This window comes from Ochotona curzoniae, unplaced genomic scaffold (genome assembly GCF_017591425.1).
Source record: "Ochotona curzoniae isolate NIBS_2020 unplaced genomic scaffold, NIBS_Ocur_1.0 contig_4504, whole genome shotgun sequence".
In the NCBI taxonomy this organism is placed as follows: Eukaryota; Metazoa; Chordata; class Mammalia; order Lagomorpha; family Ochotonidae; genus Ochotona; species Ochotona curzoniae.
This window is the reverse complement of record NW_024466309.1, coordinates 1,538,891-1,551,450: the sequence shown is the minus strand read 5'-3', so window position 1 is coordinate 1,551,450 and position 12,560 is coordinate 1,538,891. Positions and strand designations below refer to the sequence as shown.

The 12,560-nt window shown below is 49.8% G+C and overlaps 1 protein-coding gene across 2 annotated transcripts in view; it reads right to left on the bottom strand.

Moving 5' to 3' along the window:
- The window catches only part of GOLIM4 (golgi integral membrane protein 4), a 68,689-nt gene extending 58,448 nt beyond the window's left edge, over nt 1-10,241 (bottom strand). For both annotated transcript variants that reach the window (XM_040986392.1, XM_040986393.1), the window contains exon 1: nt 9,816-10,241. In XM_040986392.1, the coding sequence (XP_040842326.1) occupies nt 9,816-10,002 (187 nt within the window). In that variant the 5' untranslated portion in view covers nt 10,003-10,241. The remainder of the gene's footprint in view (nt 1-9,815) is intronic.
- Between the last annotated feature and the right edge of the window lie 2,319 nt (nt 10,242-12,560).

Below are 12,560 nucleotides of genomic sequence, written 5' to 3'. Positions count from 1 at the left end.
TCTGACTTTGCAATAAAAATTTTTAAAATCTTAAAAAAAAATTCTACATTAGATATGAAAGCGATTCTGTTCAGATTAAAAACTATAATATCTATTTAAAATTCATACTGCATTTTAACAAATATCTAGTCCAAAATAAAAAACACACAATGTAATTTGAGTATGTTAAAATGTATTATCCTATATAAATAATTCAGACAAAAATGTCAGAAAAAGTCTATAGATAATGAGCACTAATTTCTAATTTTAACTTATCCTTTTTAATTACTTGTTACTGTTGATAATGTACAAATGTAAAGTTTCATTCACAGATAACTGCTTTTAAATCACATTCATCAGTTGATGCACACGGAGCGTTGCTGGCGCTTCGAGGCGACCTGCAGAAGCCTGCTTTCATCACCTTTGAACACACATACTCGGTGTAATTTTATCTTTGAGTTTTTGAGGGCGCTCCACTGCTCTCTACACAGTTCCATCCCCACCAGACCTGTGGAGATCCAGTTCCTGGGTCACACTTAGGGCATATAAGGGCTACGGCCACGCGTGACCAGCAGCAAGCCCACAGGACAGCATGGCTGTGAGGTCACCCCGTCTCTGAACTGCTAACTAAGGAGGCTGCTCCAAAGCATTCCCATCTCAAGTGCTCTCAGAGGCCAGGCCACCAGCACAGACAGCAAGCGCCATCACAGGGTCAGGGGTGGAGCTCTGCCCACCCCAGTCCACACGCTCCATTCCAAATGGGCAGCCGGTCATCCAACACACAGGAATACAGGCCCCGAGAGCGGGATTGCACATTCTCAACAGAACTGCAGACCTGGAGATCTATGTAACACCTTTCTTTTCCCATGGAGACACTACCACAAAATTGTCTTCAGAGAAATGAATGGGGCAAAACAAATCCTACCCCTGACTGCAATGTGGTCCTAAGGACTTTGGTTCCTGCTCCACAAACCTGCGATCAGTTAGAGGACTGATGTGCCCTCTGCATCTGGAAGCTAGGATCATCTCAGAGCTGGAAAAATGCCCTGGGCAGTGAACTTCCGAGTCCCCGTGAAGCCAAGGCGAAGGGCAGACCCCTGGGCTGCCAGTTCCTGTGCTCTAGATCCTGGACAAAGATCCCGAGACAAAAGCAAAAGGCGAAGTTGAGATCCTGCTCATGGATCCCTCCAGGAGCCTGCCCACGTCCCCCAGGACATGCGAGATCTGCTGCAGAGTGGAGCTGAAGCAGGCAGCCACCGTGGGCAGCCATCAACTCCTTCTGTGGACACAGCAGACAGATATGGGAAGGAGAACAGCAAGAAGCAGACTATCTTAGACCATTCTTAAAGTGTAGGTGAGTTCCCATCTGGAATGTTCTAACCTGAGCAGTAAGAATGAAAAAGAACAGGGTCCCCTCAGAGGAGGCAAAGCTAGAAACTGGCTTGGAACAGCGAGTCTTAGGAGTGCAGCATGCTATTAATACGGGACCTGAGTTAGGTGGAAAAAGAGACAGTATGTCTTCCTGTGTGCAGGACAAGGACAGACTTGGAGCGATAGAGCTAATAACCTCCTACATTGTTGGGAAACTCCTCAATGGCAGCAAGATGGACTTGTGAAAATTCACTAAAGACATCCATTGTAAGACTAGAGGGGAAAAGAGTGGGGAGAAGGGAGGGACCTTGGGGAGGGGGAAGAGATACCCCAGTGCCTATGAAACTGTGAAATAAAACAAAAAGGAAGGAAGGGAGGGAGGGAGGGAGGGAGGGAGGGAGGGAGGGAAGAAGAAAGAAAATAAATTTTAAAAAAGTAAAAAGTGCTGCTCCAACTCCTGTGGCTGTGAAGTTTCATGAGACTAGCAAGGAAGTTGTCGGCTTGTCACAAGAGCAGAAGTCATCTATGCCACCCCTCTGGTGGCATTTTTGTTTTATCATTAACAGAACTGCAATTCTGGACTTGGATGGATTTTGTCCACACCCTCTGTTAGCAGCTCTTCTTTTTTTCCCCCCCAAAACTACTCAAAAACTGCTCAAAAGACTTGGCCCTCAGAGCTGTTCCAACCTTCTCTCCTGGAATCCCCCTCCTGGATACTGCTGTAAATTTCTGACTCCAGTCTTGCTTTGCTCCCTGAACTGTCTGCATGGAAATTCTTCTTTCACTGAGACAAGAATCGAGGCCATCTTCTTTGCTCCATTTCTCCACAATGGCATGTTTTCAGGATCCAATAATACCATGTATATAAAGCAATCTGAAAAACAAAGCTCTCATCTAATTGCAATATGTTCTCTGTGATCTAAGATTACAGGAATGAATGCTTTTGTTAAACACTGTTTAGGTCTCCAACGAGGATGGCTCAGGTTTGAGAGGGGCAGCAGCAAGCCCTGATCATCTGCAGACATGCTGTAGCAGTTCACAGAATAGGAGCACTGGAGGTAAAGCTCAAAGATGAACTCGAAAGAACCTCAGAAAGGAATCCACCTTGGAGCAGTGGATCTTAACATTTTTCAGGTCACTGATGCTTTGAGAATCTAATTAAAGTTATGACTTCCTTCTTGGAAAAAGACACCAGGAGGTTCACGGACTCTCACAGAGGTCAAACTGAAACACCACTCGTAGGGACAGGAACCAACAAGACACTCCCTATGGAGCAAACAAGCTGCTGCTGCTGACAGTTAAGGGTAGTTGAAGCCAGCAGTAAAGGGAAGCAGATTTTCTTTGCAAAACTCAGCCTCTATTTAACAGACTGGACTGTGGGCCACTCAGACAAGGGCCTCATCTGCACCAATGTAGCCCACTCGTGACTATGGCTCCCATGTGACACGTCAGCTGAAAACAACATCTTTTTTAAATTCCAGTGCACCCTAGCCAACACAAGAGTTCAAAATGTACACCTGAAAAATACAAGATATTGTCACCTTAAGAAGTACCCTGTCGATTAGCAAGATGCTATAGGCACACAGTGAATTTTCCTCTTTGGGTTTTTGGAAAAGAGAACAGAGTCACCTGTTACAAGGAACTTAGGGTAAGTGTGTGAATGTGCCCAAGACAAGAAGGCCACAGGAAATGAGACTGACTGGGATCAGCATGGCAGCAACCTGGCAGACACGCAGAGCAACAGCACAATGGGAAGACAGGGAATCAAGAGCCGCTCCTCCCTGCTAGGGTCCCGAACGGGAGATGGCATGAACACATACCACGGAAAAACATCCTCTACCTACTTACCACCCCAATCTCCTGCAGCAACTGCTTCAGAAGAGTAAGATCAAAGGCATGTGTGAATAGATACTCTAATGACTAGAACACATTTGGGAAAAGGAGAACATTCAATGATTTCAGCACACATTTAGTGACTTCTCTTTTTTAAAAAACTGTATGTTTATACCCTTATATTTGATTGATAGATTTTACTGAAGAGTAGGTCTTCCATCCACTGGTTCACTCCTTAAATGGCCATAATGGCCAGAGCTGAGCTGATCTGAAGCCAGGAGCCAGAAGCTTCCTTCAGGTCTCCCTCATGGGTGCAGGGGCCCAAGGACTTGAGCCATCCTCTGCTGATTTGCCAGGTCATACTCAAGGGGCTGAATCTGAGGTGAAGTAGTCGGGACAGGAACTGGCACCCAAATGGGATCCAGTGCTGCAGGTAGGAGGACAAGCCAGCTACCACATCATCCCAGTCAATTTATAACATCAAATCTCACTAAAGTAAAGCTTATTCTTCACTCAAATGTTCAACTTTAACTTTTGTTTCTAGCATTTATTTTACACAATCACATATTGTCAAAAGACAATAAACATCAAAGCTCTCTTAAATGCCTTGATTTACAGAGTCACTTGTTTCTTGTGGCGAAAATTGCAGGGAAAGGTACTTTAAATGAGATGTGTACTACAAAACAGAACGTTTCATTCCCCTAAAACAATCGTTTTTTTTCCTATGTATTTACTCTCAAACGCAAGCAAATGGTATCACTCTGACGCCCTATCCTGCCTGTTCCTCAGCACGACAGCACATCCATCTTCTACCTTTCTGTGCACTATCTATCATACTGTGACATTTTATATGCAAAAACAGGTAAGGCAATACTTTTTAAAATGCCATGCTGCTGCAGAGGGCAATGAATGTCCTGCCTGTGCTGCTGCAGGCTGCGAGCCTACTTCATGAGGCTTGTTAGTGAAGGGCAGACTGGCGCTCACAGGCCAACAACAACAACAAACACAAAAATGTCATTCAGAAATACACAGCATTGTTGAAAAACAGCAATGCCCATTTCTGCTCAGAGAGAAAAGTGTTGCTGATCAACAGAGATGCACAAGGCAGCAGATGAATTAAACTTTTATTGTAAATTACAACTCCAGGCTAGCTCAAGACACCTCAGGAATGATACAATCATCCCAGCACACAATCTGCTAACCAGGAACTTCCATGTTTTTTATCACATCTTCTCAGCTAATCCATCCTGAACTTTAGAGATGCAGGCACTACTATCCACCAGAAAGCTGGACCAATGCATTACAGACACTCCTTTTCCCTTATAATCAAGTGCTTGAAAAGAAACTTCACACCAATACTTTCTAAATGAAACACTGACATTAATAGATGGCAATTAATGGATTGCTTAACTTAACAATCACATAATGCAATTAAGCAATTTCTAAATTCTAGCTAGCAGACCATTGGCTACCTGATGCCTGCTTTCCCTGCAAAGCCAGATGTGCAACTACATATTTAACAAAGACTGGAGCACCCAACTCAGAGTTCTTTCCCGGCCTGGGATAAGGCAGTGAAAAAGAAATGCAAGTGTTGCATCACGCAGTCTGGTGTGATGCTGAGGAGCTGCCGAAAACCAGCTCCAGCATCAACCAATCAGCTCGCAGGCCAGCACCAACAATGCACTCCACCCTGGAAAGTCCTGAGGAAGAACCACACTGGTAATGTCCAATCCTCAGTCTCATCTTAAACCCATTTTCTCATGCCACATGGGGAAATAACTTTGAAGGCAATGTGTTCTGTGGAAAAAGCATGGCCAACCACAGCAAGAGGGTTCTGTTTCATTCCAAGCTACTTCACTGTTAGGTGACATTCTGTCTGAATATGCTTAGTATCTCTCTCACTGTCTCAAAATCATTAATTTTTAAAGAGAGCCTATTCCTTGGCTAAAGGGACCTCTGCTTTTAGGAAAACCAAGCACAACCGGATGTGCTAATCACACTGAGGCTGGAGGGCCAGCCTAACGGTTATGCAAGCACAATGCAAGGACAACTCGCTCAGGCACTCAGGTGACAGATCGCACCCCTAGAGCAGAGGGCTTTCTTGTTTCAATTTTAAACAAGTGTAATATACTTACCTGACATAGAGACACCCATGGCACAACCCTCTTTATACATTTTCTTGGTGCTTTTTGTCCACCACTTGGAAAACCAGAGGACTCCCAACACTCCCACTATGCTTTAGGGAAGCAGCATTGCTGGACTCTAAGCTACCTGCCTTTCCAAACATTTAAATAGCTAAATACCTCTCCTCGATCTTTCTGCACACAGTTACTGCAGCAGCCCTTTCCCAATCTGTTGGGACCTGGAAGGGAGTTAATGGTTAATCATACGCTAAACTGAAATTGTTCAGGAAGGTCTCTTCTGCAGAGTAACACAGGCTGGATTCAGGCCTGCTCAGCTGCTTTCCTTGATGTTCAATAAACGGAGGTGGCTAACTGTAAACAAATGATTCTGCCAAGTTCAAACTGTTGCACATGATGAAACTGAGTCAAGAGAAAGGCACAGTACCTTAATACAAACAAGACTCTGGTGAAACGAAGTGCTGATCTTTCATGAGAAGGTGCATGCCAGGAATGCTAGTGGCATCATCTTACTAGACTAGGACCATTCTGCACTGCATTCCCCAGCCACTAGCAGGAGGCTGGGTTAGAAGCAGAGCCGCCAGGACAAGGACCAGCACCTATATGGAATACCAGCACTACAGGCAGAGAGGTTTAGCTTGCTACTTTGCAAACAGCTCCCAAATGGATCATTCTAAACTCTATTAAAATAAAATAAAATAAAATAAAATAAAATAAAATAAAATAAAATAAAAGAGAAGAGAAGAGAAGAGAAGAGAAGAGAAGAGAAGAGAAGAGAAGAGAAGAGAAGAGAAGAGAAGAGAAGAGAAGAGAAGAGAAGAGAGAAGAGAGAAGAGAAGAGAAGAGAAAAAAGAAAATGAGTCAGGACCAGTGCTGGGTCCTAGCAGAACAAGCCAGTCTTGTGAGTCCCTGGTTTGAGTCCCAGCTGTTCCACTTTTGATCTAACTTGCAGCTAATGCATCTGGGAAAGCAGAAGGCAGCCCGGTGCTTGAGCCCCTGCCTATAACAAGGAACAGCCCAGCAGAGCTCCAGGCTGCTGGCTTCAGCATGACCCAGCCTGGCTGTGGTGGCCCTTAGGGAAGGGACGCAACAGATGGAAGATGTCACTTGGGTGAGAGCTCCTCTCTCTGTCTCTCTTTAAGTCTTGCCTTTTAAATAAAATAAATCTGACAAAAGAAAAACGAGGCCCATGTTCACCCAGGAAGTTCTAGAACGAGAGTGCGAACCACAGAGCAGACCGACTGCTCTGCCTCCAGGACAAGACTCAAGGTCCAGTGTGCAGATCTCGGAGCTGGATTCCCAGCCTGAGTAGCACCCCGACACCACCTGCAGAGCTGTGAGAACCACTGAGGTTGCACTTTCGCCCCCAGGACCACATTTAACTGCTCCGGGAGCCAGCCATGCAAGTGTTCTAACAGACAGTCCAGGGTAGAAAACACTGCTCTTAGACACAGACAATGGTACAAAGCTCAGCCAAAAGGATTGTTCTTGTTTTGCTTTGCTTTAAGCCTAAATGCTAAGTCAATACTGTGGTGAGCAAAGGTTGTTGTTCTGCCTCTCCCACCAGCATGTGACCTCTGCCCCAGGCCCCAGTAAAAGTAAGGTGCCACTCGGGAGCTGCTTACAGATAACACACAGACAAATGAACACTCTGTGCAGTGGAGGAAGGCTCCCCTACTTTCCCAGCACCTTAACGAAGCTATTTCACAACAAAAGGCACTTGAGATTACAGTAACCTAGATAGGAACTACAGTATAACTCTGCAGCTAAAGATGATCTAACCATGTTCACTAATCATCAGCTCATGGAACTTCTCAGGACTCATCCTTTAAAAGGTCACTCCTAATTAAATCAGATCCCAACTCAAGAGATCCCACCTAACCTCAGTCAGTGAGCCAATACTCCACATTGTTGAGCAAAAGAATAAAAAAGTCACCTGTCACTGGAAAAAGAAAGCAAAAGTGATGCTGCATCCAGAGCTTTTCGTTAAAGGGGCAGATGTGGAATCCAAAAGAAAGGCTACAGAAGTCAAACGGGTTCATTACAGGTAACAGTAAACGCTGGCCATTTGTGAAACACTTTGTGCACAATCATATCCTAAGTCTTGCAGCATCACGATTCGAGTGGAACTTGCAGAAATGTAAATTAAGAAGTAAACTCTAAGGCCGCTCATTCAAGCTCAGTAGAGCCTTTGAGTTCCTGCTGCAGCAAGAAATGTACATTTTCATGATCCTGTATTACCATCTGCCACCTTCCTCCTCCACCACCATTAGCAAAAGAAATTAAATTAAGGGGGATAAGAAACTGATTCTGGTTCTCAAAATGGAATACTTCAAATCAAGACCATGATTCAGAAATCAACAGCTCGGTCAACAAGTAGTAGCACTGGCAGCTGAGGCAAAGCCACTCCTTGGGCAATGTTCTGTCTCTGATGTTTGCTCTGGTTTTCCAACGGCAGAGCCACAGCAGCGAGGCCTCAAGCGCTGACCCAAGGACTTGGGGAGACTTTTTCACCTTCACTGAGCTGGTTTTAGATTGTTGTTCAAATACACATGTGCGCTTCCTGGAATGGGAGGCCCTGTGCAAAGGTGAGGATGGAATGGGAAGAAGGAAGGGCCTGCGTTCCTGGGACTCCACACCCAGCACAGACCCCACGAACACCCACAGTGTAAGGCCCTCCCCAGGACTCCCCACCCAGCACAGACCCACTGACCACCCACAAACCCAGGACTCCCACACCCAGCACAGACCCACTAACCACCCACAGTATAAGGCGTTCCCCAGGACTCCCACACCCAGCACAGACCCACTAACCACCCACAGTATAAGGCGTTCCCCAGGACTCCCACACCCAGCACAGACCCACTAACCACCCACAGTGTAAGGCGTTCCCCAGGACTCCCACACCCAGCACAGACCCACTGACCACCCACAAACCCGGGACTCCCACACCCAGCACAGACCCACTGACCACCCACAAACCCGGGACTCCCACACCCAGCACAGACCCACTAACCACCCACAGTATAAGGCGTTCCCCAGGACTCCCACACCCAGCACAGACCCACTGACCACCCACAAACCCGGGACTCCCACACCCAGCACAGACCCACTAACCACCCATAGCTAAGGCTCTGGCTGCTGCACATCCAGTCCTGCTTTTGTACCCTTAGACAGCCAACGCTCCCTTGGCCTAAATGAGCTCATCTGCCCAGGGAAGCTGTTGATAGTTCTTAGTAAATAAACATCTACTATTTTCTAACCAGCAGTTACTTCTGCATAGATTTCAACAAGGTGAATGAGGAATTTCATGAATCTAATGGCATACCAAAACAGGTTTTCCATTTGAACCAAACCCTGCCACTTAGGCTCACAGCAGCCTCAGTGAGCTAAAAATACTCGACTTCCAAGTTGGTAAGAACAAATGAGACCGAGCAATCAGCTGTATATCATTTTCTCTCCTTTTTTCTTCTAACTACAAAACACGCAGAATAGCTGGAGCAACAACAGACACCTGTTTCTAGCTCTGCACCCACAGCCAGGAACAGCCCTCGGGGCCGTGCTACGTGCTACGAGATGGGCTGCAATGGCTGTCCGCGGTTCACTCTTTCCAGCTTCTAGGCTGTGCTCCTGCAGAGCCGCAGCAGTTGCAAAGAAACCACAAGTTCAGGCAAAAGCTTTAGGAAAAGTACGCATGGGATGCTTATGTCTTCTGCTACACCACGCAATCACGCACGTGTGTGAAATTTACATAAAATGAGACTGCACATACAAGGATACACAGTTTGAGGCTGTGTCTTGCAAAATGAGAAACTGTTTGTCCTCTTCCATGTCCCAAGGCTAAGGGTAGAATGTGTGTACACCTACACAAACCCACACACTGTGATGAAGTGAAGGCTGTGTAGAATAACCGCGATAACTGTAAGGGCATGATCAGCGAAGTGGTGTGGAGCGTCCCAACACATCCACCACGGAGAAAGACACCCTGTTACACACACAGTGAAAACCAGCAGGATCAGTTCCGCTGACTGGGCCCTCGGTTGGGACTTCGGGGTCAGAGCTTTGGTTTCCCCTGATGCCTCTCAGCCCAACTCCGCACTTCCTGTGGCAGCTGAGAGCGCACCGGGAGCCACCTCTCCCCTGCCACCCAAACACGTGTGCCTGGGACGTGGGCTGGCAGATGCGGCCCTGGAAAGTCCTGTGCCGTGGGGACTGCAGCTGGGCCTTTGACAAGGGCAGGGGGTGCGGGACTAGCCCTGCGAAACGCCCAGGGAAGTGTCCGGAGGAGCCCCCAGCAGGCCGCGGGAGCAAGGGGATGCCACCTTCCCGGACACTCCCGAGGGCCAGGAGCCCCGCGCAGCTCGCCCCGATGTCCCTGAAGGTCAGCCTTGGCGCCTGCAGTGCAGACGGCTCACCCCAAACCACTTTTCCAGCGGCGCCGGTGGCGCGGGGCGCAGCTGGCCCCGGCCGCGCTCGTCCCGTTAGGCGTACCTTGCAACTGGGCGGACAGGGACTCCTGGTGCTGCTGGTACTTGAGCGCCACCGCCTCGGCTTTGCGCAGCTGCGTCTGCAGCTCGTAGTACAGCATCACGCCGTAGAGAAAGCCGAAGACCACGGTCAGCAGCAGCAGCGTCTGGAAGATCCGCTTCTGCTTGCGGGAGCACACGCCGTTCCCCATGGTCCCGCCTGGGCCACGCACCGCGCCCGCCGTCGCCCCTCGGCCCCGCCGGGGTCCTCAGCAGCGGCCGCCGCAGCTGGCCCGACGCGGCATCCAGGGGAGGCGCGAGACACAAAAGCGGGGCCGCCTCAGTCCCCGCGCTCGGCCGGGCGCGCAGCCTCCGACGCCGCCAAACTTGCGCGGGGCGCCCTGGGCCGCCCGGGGGCCCTCCGCATACTTCGGGGCTGCAGCCCAGACGCCGCTGCCGGGGCCCTCCGCGGCACAGTGTGGCCCCGGCGGCCCGCGAGCTCCCGCCCCGAGCGGCGGCTCCCCGGCACCCCTCGGCGGCCGCCCCGGGCACGCTGCGCGCTAACAAAGAGCCCGGCGGCGCCCCGAGCGGCGTGAGCGCGGGGCACGGGGCACGGGCCGGCTGCCGGGGGCGGCTGCGGGGGGCGGCGGGCCGCTGGCACGGACGGGGCTCCCGGAGCTCGGCCCCCGCCGCTCCCGCCTCACTTACGTGTCACCCGCGGCCCCGCTGCCCCGGCCAACGGGATTCCGGGAGGAAGTCCCACTCGGGCTCCGTGCTCATTGGGCTGGGCCCTGCCGCCGCTCCCTCCCTTCGCTGAGGCAGTGCCGGGCTGGATTGGACGCCGCCTTTGTCCGTCCGACCCCGACACCGCGCCTTCCCGGGAGGCGCGGGGGCCGGCCCGGGGCTCCGTGGGCAGCGCGGCCGCCGGGCGCCCGGGTGCGCCCACGTGGGGCTCAGGACGGGTCGGGGCGAGGGGCTGGAGCCAGGGGTGGCGGGAGACGGAGCCAGAGGTGGCGGGAGACGGTTCCGGACCGATGGCCAGGTGAGGCTCGTGAGCACGTGTGGGAGCGCGCCTTGGCTACCTTGCGCTCGGGACGCACGTGGGGGAGAGCACAGCAAAGTGTGCGCGGTCAGTGGAGTGGATGGCAGCGACCGTGCGTCTCTCCCTGCACTGCGGCCGGGTGCTGCTGACTCACGGGCTGGCTGGGTAACGTGCAGCGCCTCTGAGATGCAACCCAGATGCCTGCTGTGCCCGCCAGGTCTTCCCCGGTCCACCTACTCCCTTGGGCCACTGTGTGCCCGCAGATGGCACGCTGCAAGTCGGGGAGACTTGAAGCGCGCGCCGGGCTGAAGGCGCCGCAACTGTCCACGTGGGCTGCAGAAGTCACTTTGGCACCGGGGGAGCAATGAGCTCATGGTTTTCCCCTGACTGCAAGCGGAATAGGAACAAATCTTAGAGGCAGAGATGAGTACAGATTCCTTTTCGAATGAGTGTTAGTTTTGCTTGATGGCACAGGGGAAAAAAAAAAAAAAAGAAGTTACATTTCTTATGTTTTCAAGGTCAACACAACTTCCCGTGTTAAAATCAAGTAAAACAAATCTCGAAAGAAACCCATAGTACAATTTGTTTCTAAGCACTGGAGGAAGTAAAAACTGGGGCCATGTGTAAGTGGAGATTTAGTTTGGTCTTGACCTGAAGTCTAAGAGAGATATGTGAGTTTTCTGACCCCTCCGTAGTTAGGTGCTGCAGAACTTCTAAGATGTTCCAACTGGATTGGGACCAGCACATGGAAATGGGCAATGAATGCCCAAACCGAGGGACAGATCTGGTTAGCCAAACACACTTACAAACCCGGTCCCTGGCATAGGACTCTGAAGTCCCAGGATGCTAAAAGTCATCAAGTAAGTAAAATGTACCACAAATCTGGCTTGTTAGGATTAAACTTCCTGGCATGTACTTCTAACTTACATCATCAAGTGGTTCAAGATGCTTTCATTTATGAATACACTACCTGACTTAGACAGCAAGGGTGAATGTTGGAACTACAAGTTGGCAAGTTAGGAAATACTTTATTAAAGTGACCGTTAAAGGCCCGGCACCTCCTAGGTAGATGTGGAAACTGAGTTGTTCTGAGTCTGGGAGGGGGAACAGAAGCGTAATCCGTTGCCTAGAGCATGGACCTCCATGGTTGGAGCTGGTGGTGGAGTTCAGGCTGTACTGGCCAGGGTCCCTAGGAAAGCCCATGCTGCCTGCATGGGCGGAGCTGTGGGCCCCTGACTAAATCAGCAGCTGCAAGCTCCCCTTCGTGGTCTCTGCTCCCTGCCTTTCCAGTGAGGAGGGGGAAAGCTGTGTTCCAGCACAGCTAGAAGCCACAGCAGCACTTGGCTTTCCCCACTCGGTTCCTCTGGGGGGCCAAGTCCTCCTGAAGGAAGTCAGAACCAGTATTTCTCTCTCTCTCTTTTTAAGACTCCAGAGGCTTTGGGGCTTTGTTGTGTAAATGTTTTATACCCTTAATTGTAATTCAATCCACCACTGTTTCAATTGGCTTCTTCCAGTTGGATTCTTCAAAACTAAGACTGGGTAATTACTAGAACCCCTTGGGAACTCTTCATGCTAAATCCCCCCTTTGCACCATCAGTGCAAAATGTGCTGAATAAACTCTCCATCCAGAAGCTACTCTGCTCTGGAGGAATTGTAAACTCATGGTAGCAAGACTGGCTCATGTTTGAATTAAAAATTTGCTCTAGCCACAAAAGAAAAGGAATTTCT